Source organism: Talpa occidentalis, unplaced genomic scaffold (assembly GCF_014898055.3).
Source record: "Talpa occidentalis isolate TD23 unplaced genomic scaffold, MPIMG_talOcc4v2.1 talOcc4.14, whole genome shotgun sequence".
Lineage (NCBI taxonomy): Eukaryota > Metazoa > Chordata > Mammalia > Eulipotyphla > Talpidae > Talpa > Talpa occidentalis.
In genome coordinates this window covers 12,983,672-12,999,637 of record NW_023601433.1, presented here as the reverse complement: position 1 = coordinate 12,999,637, position 15,966 = coordinate 12,983,672, and the positions used below count along the sequence as shown (strand labels likewise).

The 15,966-nt window shown below is 46.5% G+C and overlaps 1 protein-coding gene across 3 annotated transcripts in view; it reads right to left on the bottom strand.

Annotated features, from left to right (window-relative positions):
- ENTREP2 (endosomal transmembrane epsin interactor 2) overlaps positions 1–15,751 on the bottom strand; it is a 280,311-nt gene extending 264,560 nt beyond the window's left edge. For 2 of the 3 annotated variants that reach the window (XM_054694787.1, XM_037510095.2), the window contains exon 1: positions 15,533–15,648. In XM_054694787.1, coding sequence (XP_054550762.1) covers positions 15,533–15,634 — 102 coding nt within the window. In that variant the 5' untranslated portion in view covers positions 15,635–15,648. Of the gene's footprint in view, positions 1–15,532 lie in introns of all 3 variants that reach the window. The other variant, XM_054694788.1, reaches the window with a different exon arrangement.
- Positions 15,752–15,966: the final 215 nt, after the last annotated feature.

Below are 15,966 nucleotides of genomic sequence, written 5' to 3'. Positions count from 1 at the left end.
AAGAGTCCACTGGGGTGGGGAGAGGGGAGCTGAGCCAAGTACTCCCTCCTGGAAGGTGGGGCTCATCTTGTCCCATCCCCACTATTCAGCATGTGCCCCACCCCCGGCATGTCTACTGTCCTGACCTCCCAGGCAATGCCACGTTCTCCCCCAAGGAAGCATGGCATTGCCCCTTGCTGCTTTTGCACCTACTTCTCCTTGTTTTGGGGTGGTGAGATCCTCTGAGATGAGGCTACAGTTATGGATGGTCTGACCCTAGCTCTTTAGGGGAGTCCCTTGACCCAACCCTGAGAGGCCCTCATGGGACAGCATCAGCTACCTTTAACATCCCACACAAAAGCTTCCAGATGTCTTTTTTTTTTTTACGAAAATATATATTTATGTATACAAGAACTAGGGTACATGCCAGAGGTGGTGGGGGGTGAGAGGATTCACCAGAGACAGATTAGGGAAGAGAACAGGCAGATTGACCTGAAATACACTGCTGAGGGGAGCAGCGGGCGAGACAGGAGAGGTCTGCTGCGCCATGTGGGTAGCTCCCCGGCCGGGGATCAAACTCATGCTGCAGTGGCTCTTGCTGCAGTGGCTGCAGATAGCTTCACAGTGCTGCGTCTTAACCCCTTGAGCCACCAAGGGAGCCCAGCTTCCAGATGTCTTCATTTCACACACAGGCCATGGGAAATCTCAGGTCTCAAGGATTCTGAGACCAGGGGTCGTCAAACTGTGACATTTAGGAAAAATCTGGCCTGCCATGTTTTTATCAACAAAGTTGCGTTAGCACACAGCTACGCCCACTCATCGGCAAATTGTCCCTGACTGCTTTCCCGCCACACGGCAGAGCTGCATAGTTGCAACAGAGACCATCTGGCCCACAGAATACAAAATATTTACTACCCTGTAGGAAAGGGGTTTTCCAACTCCCAGTCTAGACACTTCCCTCCCCCAGCATGCCTGCATCCTAGGGAACGTGGTGTCAAGAACCCACCAGCCCCAGTGGGCACGTCTCGCTCACTCACGTGGCTTCTACCAGGCGGAGTCAGGTGGGGTGTCCAGGGTGCTCCCTTCTTGGGGATCCAAGACTTTCTCTTGGACTCCCCAGAATTCATCCTCCAGACAGGAACCCCCATGGTCTCCACTGTCCTCTCACATTGGGCTTAAGAGTAAAACAATTTTCAGGCCTCTGGCTTTGCTCTTAGTATATAAAGGAGAGCTCCTGGAATTTAGAGATTCCTTTTCTCTTGCAACAAAGCCTGGTTTTCATGACTGTACTCTCTCTCGAGACCTAAGACAGTGGTGTTGGGACTCGAAGCTGAGTAATGAGCTCTTTGTTCTGGAAAGTACCTGCTCTTCCCCCAGAGCAACGACTGTCCTTGAATTCATGGGTGGAACAGCTGCAGGATAATGTGATTTACAGAAAGTTGAAAAATGGGTCAATTTAAATTTTCAAAAATATTATTCTTGTAATAACTAGAGTGAGGCTCAAAAAGTTTACACCAGGCAGCACAAGGAGGGAGCGGGAATCCAATTTGGAAAACTAGAGTGGGGCTCGAGGGAGCACCGGCTCCACTCACCCGCTCAGACTGTGTGAGAGGCTCCCCTGGGTTCTACCGATGCCGTTCACTGGAGTGGAAGAGGAAATAAAGACCACGGAAAGTTATGAAAAATAGTTATGATCAGTAACTGACAGAGGGAAGGGACTCGGGTCTGTGCGTGTGGAGAGGCTGAGAGAGATGGTCTGCTGGGTGAGCCCCACCCAGGCCACGGGTCCAAGAGCAGAAGCAAGAAATGGGACCTAAGCAGGTGACTAAAGGCTGCATGCAGAACTACAGATGAACCCCAGGCCCCCCAACCCCTAGCCTGTATGGCCCTGGAGTCTGCTCCCAGACAAACAAAGAATATGTGCACATAAACACATGAGCTTTCTGCCTTGTCTGCTTCCAAAGTGAGAATCCGAGCTGATGTTCTTCCGAGTGGCACAAGACACCAGAGAAGGGGCCGCTGGCCTATCCCCAGCACAGTGTCTGCAGAAGCAGCCGCCGGGTGCCGCCCTCCCCAGCACGGAGGAAGCAGGGCTTCCCGGCTTGCCAGGGAGAACAGGGATATGCCACGCGCCACTTTCGGCTAACCACCCTTCCATTGTCAACGCCAAAGGACAACCGAGAACCACCCGACCATGAAGGAAAACCAGAAGCACAAAAAGGAAATTCAGAAAAATAAACAGAAAAGCTGACCCTGAAACAGAATTCAACAATAGGAAGAAAACAAACCTGATGTCAATGAGTGCCTTCAGGTAAAAAAGAAAAAATAATGCAACCAGAAAATAAGATAAATACTAAGAAAATTGGCAGAAAATATGATAGTGTCACAGTTTTTTTTTTTAAGATTTCTTTATTTCTTTATTTCTTTATTTATTCAAGCACTGGGTATAGTCAGAAGCGCGGGAAGGTGAGAGGAGTCACCAGAGCCAGAGCGGGGAACAGAACAGGCAGACTGACGAAATACACTGCTGAGGGGAGCAGCGGGCACAGCAGGAGAGGTCTGCATGCCATGTGGGACCCTCGCCAGTGGCCGGGGATCGAACCGGTGCTGCAGAGGCTTCGGGCAGCTTTGCAGCCCAGCGCTCAACCACTGTGTCACCAGGGGAGGCCCAGTGTCACGGTTTTTACTACATAATTACAGGGCTAAGCTCAGCCAATCATATATAGCCCTATGCTAATATCCAGAAAAGCTTAGAACCCTGGTGCTGACAGCTGGACTGTATGAGTGAAATGTATATAATAAAATGTCTAATGATATGAATGAAATGTAACAGGATACAATGTACCAAGTAGCAATTAATGTTGAACTGGGCTAGGATCTGAGATACATGAGGGCAACTTGTCAGACTGTGAAGGCAGGAGAGAAAGAAAATGTTCAGCTTGAAGGTCTGACACTCCCCGACACCGTCTCCTGAGTTCTTTCAATTGTCCAACCCTGTGTCCTTGCTGCAATTACTTTTAAAAATTTCAAAGATGGTCCAGACGCTGAAGAAATCTCTCAAATGATAAAGGAAAAGACATAGGCATGCAAGACAGGAGAGAAAAATTAAGATAACTAGGAGACTAAGAGGAGGTCAAGCATCCAACCTACAGGAGGGCCAGTTAAACAGAACAGAGAAATTAGAGATGAGGAAATAACCCAAGAACACACTTTAGAGCGTTAAAGAAGGGACACAGTGAGTGGTTAAGATCCTTCACTAAGTACTGGGAAATATCAGAATACCCAGATAAAAAGTAGAGCCTGGACACTTCCAGAAAGAAAAACAACAGGCTAGGACATCAGCCAGAGAAAATGGAGCAGACTGGCCTCAGACCTCCCTCCCACGCGATGCCCGCAATGGCATGCTTGCCACCAAAGAACTAACAACAGAAAAGTTAAAAATATACTAACTTGATGAGCAGTGGGAAGGGTAGGAGCTAAAGTATAGAGTCTGCATTTCCATCTGCACCTTTGTACTCTCTGAATTTTAATTTCTAGGAACACTGATAACACTTTCCGCAGCAGCAGCATCATATAAAGCACAGAGAGGTCGCACTTCCACCAGCACGTGGGCACCTCGATGCCTGCTCTGCCTCCTTCACTGCGGGTCCCAATACGGGCTAATGGCTGAAATTCTTGAACTCACACAGCAGGTGCCTTGCTCGGGCGGCTCCTGGCTTTCTGTTTGGGGTGGTGTTTTTGTTTTGTTTTGTTTTGTTTTGGTTTTTGTAATTGATTATATAGCAAGCAAAAATAAAGTATCATGAAATATGTATAATTTACATGTTTCCATTTTTCAAAAAGAAAGTCAATCTTTTTTTAAAGATTTATTTATTTATGCATACAAGAACCGGGGTACAGGCCAGAGGTGCAGGGGGTGAGAGGATTCACCAGAGACAGAGTGGGGAACAGAACAGGCAGATTGGCTGAAATACACTGCTGAGGGGAGCAGCGGGCGAGTCAGGAGAGGTCTGCTGTGCCATGTGGGTAGCTCCCTGGCCAGGGGATCAAACTCATGCCACAGTGGCTGCGGACAGCTTCAGAGGTTGCGTCTTAACCCCCTGCGCCCCCAGGGAGGCCAGAGTGTCAATCTTGAGGAGAAGCTGTTCACTAGATAGGATAGACCTATAGATCTGTTGATTCACTTGCACTTTCTAGGTGCAATTTCCTCTTCTTGAAAAAAGTGGGTTCTGAGCCTCGCCTCCTCTCAGGCACCAGAAGGCAATGCCAGCATGGAGAGGACACGGGTGAGGACATGGGGACACCAGGGTTGCCCTGACTGGATTGACTGGCAGGTGTAAGCACATGCCATGATTCATCGCCTTTTCCTGACACTGGGTCAAAACTGCACTTCTAAAAAGATAGTGTCCCTTTGTGGATAGCTGAGAGAATTCTATGGGGTATAACTGAGAAGAAAAAAAAATATTTTAAAGATTTATTTATTTATTCATACAAGAACAGAGGTGTAAGCCAGAGGTGCAGGAGGTGAGAGGATTCACCAGAGACAGAGCGGGGAGCAGAACAGGCAGATGTACTGAATACACTGCTGAGGGGAGCAGCGGGCGAGACAGGAGAGGTCTGCTGCGCCATGCAAGTTGCTCCCTGGCCAGCTGTGGATCGAACTCATGCTGTAGTGGCTGGCAGTAGCTTGACAGCACTGTCTTTCACCCCTGCGCCACCAGGGAGGCCCAGAAAAAAAATTTTTTTAATCATTGTAGCCAAGCTGCTTATTAACATGTTAAATAGGTAGCAGCGGCATACCCCCTTTCTGCTGATGGTTCCAAAAATGCATTTCGAAATCACAATCTGTAGTCACTGTCAAAGTCATCATTTATAAGAACTTCTCATTTTAGATGAGAAGCGCTCACGTCTCTTTTGCGTGTTTCCCCTGATAACTAAAAATAGAGCGTTCCTATGAAATCTTCCGTAAGCAGAAATGGCAGAAATCGAAGAAGTAATTACCATCAATTTATATGGAAAATGTTTGAGCCTTCCCAGACCCCAAAAATAACCTACCAAATCATACCTAATGACACAAAAATCCTAAAATAACGTTAACATATACTAAAAGCGGGAATGCGATAAGTACACAGCTGTATAAGGCAGTCCAGGGAGGGTGCTTGGTGGGCCAACCTTGGGTGCACACTGGCTCTAGAACAGCTGCTGCAAAACTGAGCTTCATCCTATTTTTGCTTTTCACTTTTTGCCCCAAAAGTGAAAATCCCCCTTTGGATTTCTCTTAGTTCGTGAAAATAGATACTATCAACAATGTAAGTCATTCAGAAAAGTGAAGCAGTGTAATGCAAACTCTCAAAAAGCAGGGGATACCTGTAACTGGAAAACTTCAATATTTTTCAATTAAAACTTTGCTTTTTCATGAAGTTCCAGATTCCCTACATTTTCTCTGCAAAAGAATGAGCTTAAATTTTAAGAATTTGTTTTAGAACAATTAAACTGCATGTCTATGTATTTGTAACCTCGTAAGACTCTAGTACCTGCCAATGCAACAAAAAGTTCCTTGTGACATTCATTATGCCCGGGACACTTGACTGAAGACCTCTCCCATTGTTCCAAAGTGCCAGTATTCTCAATTCCTTTGGGCTCCTAAAATCACCATCTACCCTTCAAAACACAATACTTTCTGGGCCTTAGTGGTGCAAGGGGTTAAAATGCAACCTATGAAGCTGTCCGCAGCCACTGCAGCATGAGTTTGATCCCCAGACAGGGAGCTACCCACATGGTAGGCAGACCTCTCCTGTCTCGCCCACTGCTCCCCTCAGCAGCGTATTTCAGTCAGTCTGCCTGTTCTGCTCCCCACTCTGTCTTTGGTGAATCCTCTTACCCCCACACTTCTGGGTCTGTACCTCAGTTCTTGTATGTATAAATAAATAAATAAATAAAATCTTAAAAAATAAAATAACATAAAATAAAACACAACACTTGCATACACAGTTGGAAATAAAGGAGATAAGAGCAGGCTATGATTACAAATTGAAACTATCATCCTAAAACATGATATCAAAGTTAAATCAGTTAAAGTTCCCATACGCAGAAACAATTCTTGTAGGCTTGACGTCTGGGTGGGTCAGGGGCCAACGGGCCTGGAAATCATACCTTCACTAGGAACCACATTCAGTCTCTGGAAAGGAAGGCCCCGAAAGAAATCACACCTGGCCCCACACAGACAGCTGCTTCTCCAGAGCCTCCCAAAAACCTAACAGGAGCTGGTATACATATGGCTCCTGACTCCCTCTGAAAGAAAGACAAAGGGGCTTCTCCAAGAAGGAAAGGGTCCTCCCTGCCTCATGCAATGTTCTCTGCAGCAGGGCCTGTGGGGAAGCAAGATGGGTACATTCCTGAGGATTCAGGGGAAGCCCTGTCCCAGCCTTTTCTGTCTCTCAATGTCCCCTTCTTAGAGACACCAGCTGTGCAAGGGCAAAAGGTCTCATACATGGTTTGATCTTATCAACAGATATGGAAACAATATAAAGCAGTCTTAAGAAACCATCACAGGCTTTATTATATTTTCTTTACTTTTCAATAGAACCATAGGATATAGTACTTTTTGACCTTTTCAAGATTCAAATTCAAAATTCCCAATAAAAGACTAAAGTAAGAAGGAAAAAAAATTCTCCTTCACATACTCAAATCATGTGACTCTATAATGTTCAAAGTTCATTTTCTTTTGAACAAGTCTTTAAATATGAACCAGGAACAGAGAAAAGGTTCCAAGATTTTCTCCTGTGGAGTTGCAGGGTAGGGGACCAGAGGGGTGGGAAAGAACAAAGAAACCATGCGGCTTGAATAACAACAGTGATCATATCTATCATTTAATCTGGTGTGCTAATAGAAAATTCAGATTCAAATAGATTGTTAAAGATGAAAATGTAACTGTTAGAAGAATGGAGAAGCGTAGCAGAGGTGTTGGGGAAGGAATAAAAATCAATTTGAGAGCATATATTTGTACACCCAAGTTCATAGCTGTAATGTTCACAATAGCCAAAAAGGGAAAGCTACCCATTTGTCTATTGATGAATGAATAAACAAAACATGTATGTATGTATGTATGCACAGTGGAATATTATTCAGTCATTAAAAAGGAAGCAAATTCTGACAGAAGAATGAACATTCATTCAAAGAATCACTGGTACTCACATCATATAGAAACTCTCAAGCAAAGAAATAAACAGAAAATTTTGTCCCAGCATAGTGTTACCTGGCACAAAACAAAAAAGCCTCTCTCAAGGAGCAAACACTCCATTCAGACTACATGAGGATGCCATAGGAAAAGGCCACTGAAGGTGTGCTCAGTCCCTAACCCCCCAACAAAAAATATATTACAAAATACACAAAGAAATCAGATCACCCACCATAAGCAGACAACGAACAGAAGTGGCATACAAAGGCATCTGGTAACAGAAATACCAAATGGCGAAGCACATAAAAAAATTTTGCTTAAACTGATCAAAGACATAAAAGAAGGAATCGAGACTTTAAAGGGAAAAATTTAGCACGATGACAAAAAGATTTATAAAAGAACAAAATAGAACTTTTAGAATGAAAACAGTCGTTGAAATTAAAAACTCAAAGGACAGATTCAATTGTTGATAAGAAATAGCTAAAAGAGAGCTAGTGAAATGGAAAAAAAAACATGAGGAAAATATCCAGAATGCATGGTAGAAAGACAATGAGGAAATACTACCAAGGAAGATACATAGAAAGCAGGAAGTCCAAGAACATATAGAAGGATATGATAAATCCTGATTCAAACAGCTTTCATTTGGACAGAGGAGAATGCAAGTAATAAATCCCCATTCATTAAAAATTCAGACAACCAAGTGAAAAGATAACCTTAAAAGCAACCCCAGAAAAGACAGATTTCTTACAGGCAGACCAAGACCAGAATTCTTCACAAAGTCAAAAGACTTCTTCAAAATAACCATCAACCAAGAATTTGACACCCAGATAAATAATCTGTCAAAGGAAAGAGTAGAGTCAAGCATTTCTTCAGACAAATAAACATCAACATACCTAAAAAAAGCCTTTGACTAAAGAAGAAATTTAAATCAGAAGAAAATAATAGAGCCTAAGAAAAAATGGTAAGCAAAGAAACTGGCAAATATGGGTCAATCAAAAAAGGTGTTGACTGTAACAACTATAAGAACAATACAAGTTTCTACTGTGTGTAGTAAGTCAAAAAATAAAGCAAGAATGTGTGATACTAATAGCAGATAAAGCAGAAACTAATATCAAAGGCTTAGAAAACAATAAAATGTGCACGATGTTATGACAAAAGCTATCATCGAAAAATAAGATATATTCATGAACATTCGACGTAAAGCAACTTGAAAGTAAAACACAGAATAAACTCACAGAATTCAAGAAATAAAATAGGATGATTTCAACACACCTGTAGATCTGAAGCGTCACTTAAACAAAAATAAAAGATTCAAATTTGAAAGCGAATGTGACATAGGCTGATATTTTCTCAAAACTATCAAATTACAAAATATAGAAAAGTTACAATCCTTATTCTCTGACTATCACCAACTAAGAGACTCAGCAACAAAACATCGATACTCAACTTCCATCTCTGAAAACAGACTACCTGCTAATGAAGAAACGTTCTATCGAATTGGAAAAAAAAAAAAACTAAAATTAATAAACATCGAAAATTTGATGCAGTGAACCTATAAATATACCCACTGAGCAGGCCTAAGACTCGCCAAGCTTTGCCACAACCCCACCCTGCCTTCTGGTTCTCAATGACCACCGGAAACCTGCTTTGTCAGCCGCTCTCAGACCTGCCTGTCCAGACCACTCCTTAAGGGGTAGCTCACGGAGATGTCCTATGTCACTACCTGTCAGCAGCTCCCTCTTGATCCCCATCCCTCCCACCTCCTCCACTGACCCTCTGCAGGCCCTGCTGCTGCTGGTGGGTGGTCATTCCCTTCTGTTCTGATCTGTGGAGGTTCCCATTACCTCTGTTCACCAAGACATCTCTGGGCTTTTTCGAAGGTCATCTTGTTGGTTAGTCTAATTTTATTTTTCTCTCTGGTTTATTTCGCTGAGCATGATCCCTTCCAGCTCCATCCATGTTGCTGCAAATTGCATGTGTTTATCTTTTTTGAATGCTGAGTAATATTCCATGGTGTTTATGTACCACATCTTCTTGATCCAGTCATCTATTTTTGGGCGAGGAGTTTTGAAGAGATGGAAAAAGTATTTTATGCGGAGCTGAAGGCGAAGGTGGAAAGTGACACCCAAAGCCAGGAGGGCACCCAAAGGACTATGGTGGGGGACTATGGGTACCTTGGTGGTGGGCATGGTGTGGTGACATACATTTGAAGAGGTGTGAATCTGTACCCCTAAAACACATAGTATTGTAAATCAGCTTCTTACCACAATAAAATAAATAATGAAAAAAATTTTCAAGAGGAAAAGAAAGTTACTTTGCTACTATGAAGACATCCCCATAAAACGTTTTCTACAAGGTATGAAGCAAAGGGCAAATACATGAAGAGACATACCAAGTTCCAGGATGTAAGAGCAATAGGATAAAACTGTCAGTACTTCCAAAATGGATCCATGAATGTAATGCAACTCCAAGCCAGACTCTAAGAAGATATTACCAGCACCTAGACGCAGATATTGTAAAGTTTTATATGGAAGAACAGTCAAGGCACTTTTGGAAAAGATCAGAGTGGAGGGAGGTGCTTTAGCAGAGAGTGAAACTCGCCTGGAGTTTGGTGGTGTAGACTGGGGACCGCGAGGGTAAAACTGAACAGAATCCTGGGCCACCCCAGTGGCACAGCAGTTGAGCGCTGGGTTGCGAAGCTGCCCGCAGCCTCTACAGCGCCGGTTTGATCCCCGGCTGCTCCCCGGCCACCAGAGGAGGGTCCCGCGTGGCGCGCAGACCCCTCCTGCCGCCTGCTGCTCCTCAGCAGTGTATCTCAGCAGTGTATCTCATCACTCTGCCTGTTTTGTTCCCCGCTCTGGCTCTGGTGAATTCTCTCACCCTCCCGCGCTTCTGACTGTACCCAGTGCTTGTATAAATAAATAAATTAATCTTTAAAAAAAAAAAAACTGAACAGAATCCTAACACAAGTACATGGGAACTTTGAGAGCAAATAAAACTAGACTGTTTCTCCATGCAGCATGCACAATAAATTCTGGATGAACTCAAACGTGACTCTAACAGGTAAGATGAACATTAGAAAGAAAGAATATCTGTGTGACCTCTGTAAGGATGACCCTTTTAACTCATCAAAGAGAACCTGCAAACTATAAAAGAGAAAACCTAAGTTATGATGACATAAAAACTATTTGCAGCATAGAATGAAGCAAGCATGACTACTCAGATCAAATGAAAACAATGAAATCTTTTTTTCTCTATCAGACAAAGAAAAATGTGAACCACTGCCAAGACCCCATGCAGGTAAGGGGAAAAGGAATGCTGCTCTCAGGTAGTGTTTCTGTGGGCAAGCACTACAGTCTTTTGCAGAAATTAATCCAGCAACAGCTAATGAAATCCTGCATTTGAATGCCCTTTGACTAAGCAATTCCACTCTGGGGAACTGACGCTCAGAAAACAAGCATCAGCATCTATGGCCAGATAAGCAGAATTCTCTGTAGAGACAGAACTGAAAGAACCAGAATATTCCCAGCAGGGGAACAGCTGAATAAATTATGATAATTCATACCATGGACTCTTATGCAGTCATTAAAAATAATGGGAATAATAAAAATGAGCTATGGCCAGAAATATTTATTATATACTAAAAAAAGTCACAGAATCATGTGTGTGGTATAATCTTTTTTGTATTTTTTTAAATAAACCTATTCCATACATGTTCATAAATTCTAATGTGCTTGTGGTTGTAAAGGAAAGTGAAGACATTCAATTAACCAAAACTGGTGGCAGAAATTACCAATGGCTATAGAGTTGGAACACAGAAGGCCTGGTTGTTCTTTTCTTTATATACTTCTTTGTTTTCACTCATGGCAAGAAGCATAGACTGCTTTTGAAATATGAAAAGATCCGACAGTATTTCTTTTCTTTTTTTTTTAATTTTTTTAAAGATTTTTATTTATTTATTTATACAAGAACTGGGGTACAGGCCAGATACGCGGGAGGGTGAGAGGATTCACCGGAGACAGAGTGGGGAACAGAACAGGCAGACTGACGAAATACACTGCTGAGGGGAGCAGCGAGTGAGACAGGAGAGGTCTGCTGTGCCATGTGGGACCCTCGCTGGCAGGCCGGGATCGAACTGGCGCTGCAGAGGCTGTGGACAGCTTCACAGCACTGCGCTTAACTGCCTGCGCCACCAGGGGAGGCCTGGTATTTCTTTTTGTGTGTGTGTGTGCATATAAATTTTTTTTTTATTTTTATATTCCCCATACAATTGCGACCCCCTTATTTTGACCCCAATCCCTCCCCTCCCCGCCCCCCACTCCCCATAGAGTGTCTCTGGTTCATAGTTGTTTGTTGATTTTGATTTTTACTTTCTTATAGTTATTCTTTTTCCTGGTCCCTTATTTAAGTTTTCTAGATTCCTGCTATGAGTGAGACCATCCGGTATTTCTTTTAAAGGAAAAACAAAACACATGCGCTTAGAGAGCTTCCAATGACTGTCTTTATCTTAAACTATGTAACTGACAATGCGAAGAAGTCATCATGTGCTTGTCTGTCTCTGATGTCCTGGGTATTAATGAAAGTTCAAAAAAAAAAAAAAAACGAAGCTGCTCTATCAAAGGATAACTGTTCAAGACCTACACCCAAGTCTGCTGTTCTTCTAAATGGTTCATGCCAATCTTCTCTCAAATGGGCAGGGCCGATCCCCCTCCTAACTCCTGGAGGGATGGCAGGGCCCAGGGGCGGGAACACCATTTAAAGGTGGTTCCCAGGTGACAGATGGAAAAAGCAGCTGCTCCGTCCAGCTAGATCTGCCACACCACCTACGTCCAGTTCTGCCAATGTGCCCCCAACCTGAAACTTCCTTGACTCCCCTAACATAATGCCTCCCAAATTTCTCTTGTAGCTTCACCTTCCAAGCATGTTCTGTGCTTTACCTAAGAAACAGGGGGTGTAACCTTGAGAAGGGTGTGCCTTTTATCCCCCGCCACTTTTGTCTCCCCAGTGGGGAGGAATTGAGGGGGTGGGAGGCTATTAAGGCTAATGGTTAGAAGTGAGGCCACTATATAGCAAGAAAGCTCAAACTTGACATTGACCACTTCTTTTTTTATTTATATTTTTTTAAGATTGATTGATTGATTTATACAAGCACTGGATACAGTCAGAAGCGCGGGAGGGTGAGAGAATTCACCAGAGCCAGAGCGGGGAACAGAACAGGCAGACTGATGAAACTCACTGCTGAGGGGAGCAGCAGGGGAGGCAGGAGAGGTCTGCGCGCCATGTGGGACCCTCACTGGTGGCCGGGGATTGAACGGGCGCTGCAGAGGCCGCGGGCAGCTTCGCAGCCCAGCGCCCAACCTCTGTGTCACTAGGGGAGGCCTGACATTGACCACTTCTTAGCTGGGTGATCTTGAACATGTGAGATGGTTAATTTTATGTCAATTTAACGGGCGAAGGGATGACCATATAGATGGTAAAACAATAATTCTTGTGTTTCTGGAAGGGTGTGTCTGGAAGAGATTAGCATTTGGATGGGTAAAGAAGACCCCCTCACCAGCGGAAGTGGGCATCATGCAATCCTTTGAGGACTGAAGAAAATAAAAAGGCAGAGGACAGGGGCACTCACTCCCTGGGCTTGAACTAAGACCTCCCTCTGGTCCTGCCATTAGACATTAGCTGATTCTTCAGACTCACTAGGAATTACACCATTGGTGCCCTGATTCGTGGGTCTTTGGACTCAGATTTACTTTAACCACCAGTTGAAGACAAATGGCAAATCAAATCATGTGATTTCTCGACCTCCATGCCATGTGAGCCAATTCCACGAGTAAATCATATATACATATATGCATGTATTGTACACCTACATCTGTCCTCTACTGACTGTATTGGCTAAAGTAAGTCAGAGGCCCATCAAAATTCAAGTGGAGAGACCTGCACAAGAGTGTGAGCACCAGGGGCTGCCCAGGAAATGGGCTGTCACACCGTGAAACGTCACCCCACATAAGAAACACTCAGCTTAATGTCTGCTGCCCGGTAAGAGCTCATTTAAATGGGAGCTGCTTTCCTTAGGTTTCATTTTTTACTCAAGCGGTTATTTTTACAATGTGCAAACCACAGAGAAGGCCTGAACACCTACAAGTTGCTAAAACACACATGCATCTCATGTCAGAAGAAGTAGAAGCAGCTGAGTGCAACCCTAAACCCAAAAGAATAGATTTTTGGCAAAAAGCGGGCCACATTCCTGAATGGAAAAGTGTCCTTTGGCAAGGCAGTTTCTAGGTCTCGGAGTACAGAGACACACATGGTGAGGGGCTGCTGCCACACTCACATGCAAACCTGGCCCAACATAACAGCTCCGTTTCTGCAAAGGGCAGAGAACACATGCAAAACGGTATGCACTGTACTGAATTTTAAAAGTGCTTGTGGCCGATTAATCTTGAAGAAAGAAAACAAGCCCGTGAGAAGTAGCTGAGAGGGTGAGAGGGTGGGAGAGAGACTGAGGGCAGAAGTTACCTTCAAAATCCCTAACATGTAAGCAGAGTCCACTGTGCTCACTATTGCTCCCCAGAGCCAAGAGGAGCATCTGCTCACAGCAGACATTTGTGGAATTACTCTGCAGCACGGGAAGTCAGGACTAATAGGTTATAGTTGTCAAAGGAATAACACGGGAAATGCAAACTGAGTTACTGCTTAACATATTGATTTAACACTTTGGAGTAAAATGAGATGCATATATATTTTTCACATAACTTTGCTACTGTGTCCAATTAATGTCTTCCCTTTTAGGTTGATTATTAAAAGGCAGCTTTTTTCCACGCCCTTGGAAGCACCAAAGCCACAGCTAAATCTAAACAGGGGAAGGCCATGCTAAGGGAGGAGCCAGGAAGTGCAGACGCTAACTTACCAGTCTGCCACCTGTAGGCTGGATCCAGCAGACACAAACCTCAGTGCCCACCAGACAGACGCCACCTAAATAATGCATATTAAATAATGCTAAATTTTGAGCAACAGATGTGCGAAGACTATATATAGTGTCCCATGTGAATAGAGGCTCCGGTGTTCCTGCCCCTAACCCCCTCTCTGGGATTTGAACACTGAGAGGGCTGGGACACACCTTCTGCTGTCCAACACTCACCCCTGGTCTGAAATAAGCTTTGGAAATTAATGCCCCTATTGGGATGAAGAACCACACCTGTATCGATCAGGGTGTTACAGCTGTGTTCAGATCACATTTCAACAGCCCTGCAATGGACTTAGAGAACAAAGGCCATTACGAAAGAAAAAGAATGACAAAAAGGAAAAGCTGGACAGAAATGTGAATTTTTTTAAAACTCAAGCACAAATTGCAAGCATTGCATTACAAAGGCTTGGGTTGGATTTCTGGAGACGGAATTAAAACATACTGAGTTTACAGTGTAAGCCCAAGAGACGTACTTGAGCACCATAAACCAAATGTAGTTACAGATGTCAAGAGTTCTCAGAGCAAGTGCCTCTCTTTATAAATATCTGCTCTGCATATATTTCCCCCATTTCCACATGTCCATTCTTTATTAAATAGAGGGGGGAAAACAACTTTCATCGGAGGCTGTAAAAGGCACCCCAAAAATGGACGCTTGGGCACAATCCCCTCCTTTACTAGCGATTTCCTGGTTCCTGTCTCCTATGGAGGCTTGTTAGTCCCTGGCTTCTCTGATTTTGGGGGGTCAACATCCTGAAAATCGGTCACCCTGAGCTCAGAAAACACGCCCCCAGGGCGCCGGCCGCCAGCCGCCCGCCCAGCCCAAGTGCACGGTTTCTGGTGCGCGCGGGAGGCGCCAAGTCCCGACGCCAAGTCGGCGAGTGGCCGCAGGGGTGCTGGCCGGCCCCCGGGACGAACCTGTACCCCGACGGGGCGCTCCCTGCGCCCCAGCTCCCCGCCAAGGCCGCGGCGAAGACGAGGCGCCCGCGGGGGCGCAGGATCCCACCTCCCCGCCTGGGTCGCCTGGCTCGGCGGGCAGCGCCGGCACCAGCGCGGCCGGGTCGGGTCCCGGGTGCCCCAAGCGCGGCGCCCCGGGGCTCCGCCGCCCGCCCAGGCGCGCACCCCGCGCCCGCCGCCCGCCGCTCCCGCCGCCCCCGGGACCGCCGCGGGCTGGGCGCGCGCCGGGCTCCCGCTTCCTCGCGGAAAAGTAACTCCCGGACCCGCGCCCGGGGAGCGGCAGCGCGGGGCTCCCGGGCGGGAGTCAGGTGCCCGGAGTTCTCCCGCTCGGAGTTTTGAACTGCACCCCGCGCCGCAGCGGCTCGGCCCGGGCGCTCGCGCCCCCAACTTGGCGCGCCCCGGCCGGCCGGCCAGCGCCCCCGCCCGGCGCCCCGTCCCCGGCGGCCGCGGACACTCACCGAGAAGCCGGCCCAGAAGGGGCAGGAGTGGCGGACGCGGGCCGAGGTGGTGAGCGCCAGCGCGGCGAAGCTCACGGCCACGATGAGGCATCCGAGCGCCATCTGCGTGGCCCCGAGCGCCAGCACGATGCGGGAGCGGCCCGGGCACTCGCGCAGGCGGGACAGGCTGCGGGGCAGCGCGGCGGGGCGCGGCGCGCGGGGCCCCCCGGCCGGAGGCATCGCGCCCGCCGCCCCACGCCTCGCCCCGCTCCGCGCGCGCCGCCGCCGGTGCTCACAGAGGGTCCGAGGCAAGTTGCGCCGGGCGCGGGAACGGCCTCCCCGCCGGGCGCGGGCGCTGCGGCGGCCGCGCGCTGGGAGCCGGCCGGGCCGGGCGAGGAGCCTGGCGCCCGCAGCCCCGGCCCGCGCCCGCGCCCATGCCGCCGCCGCCGCTCCGC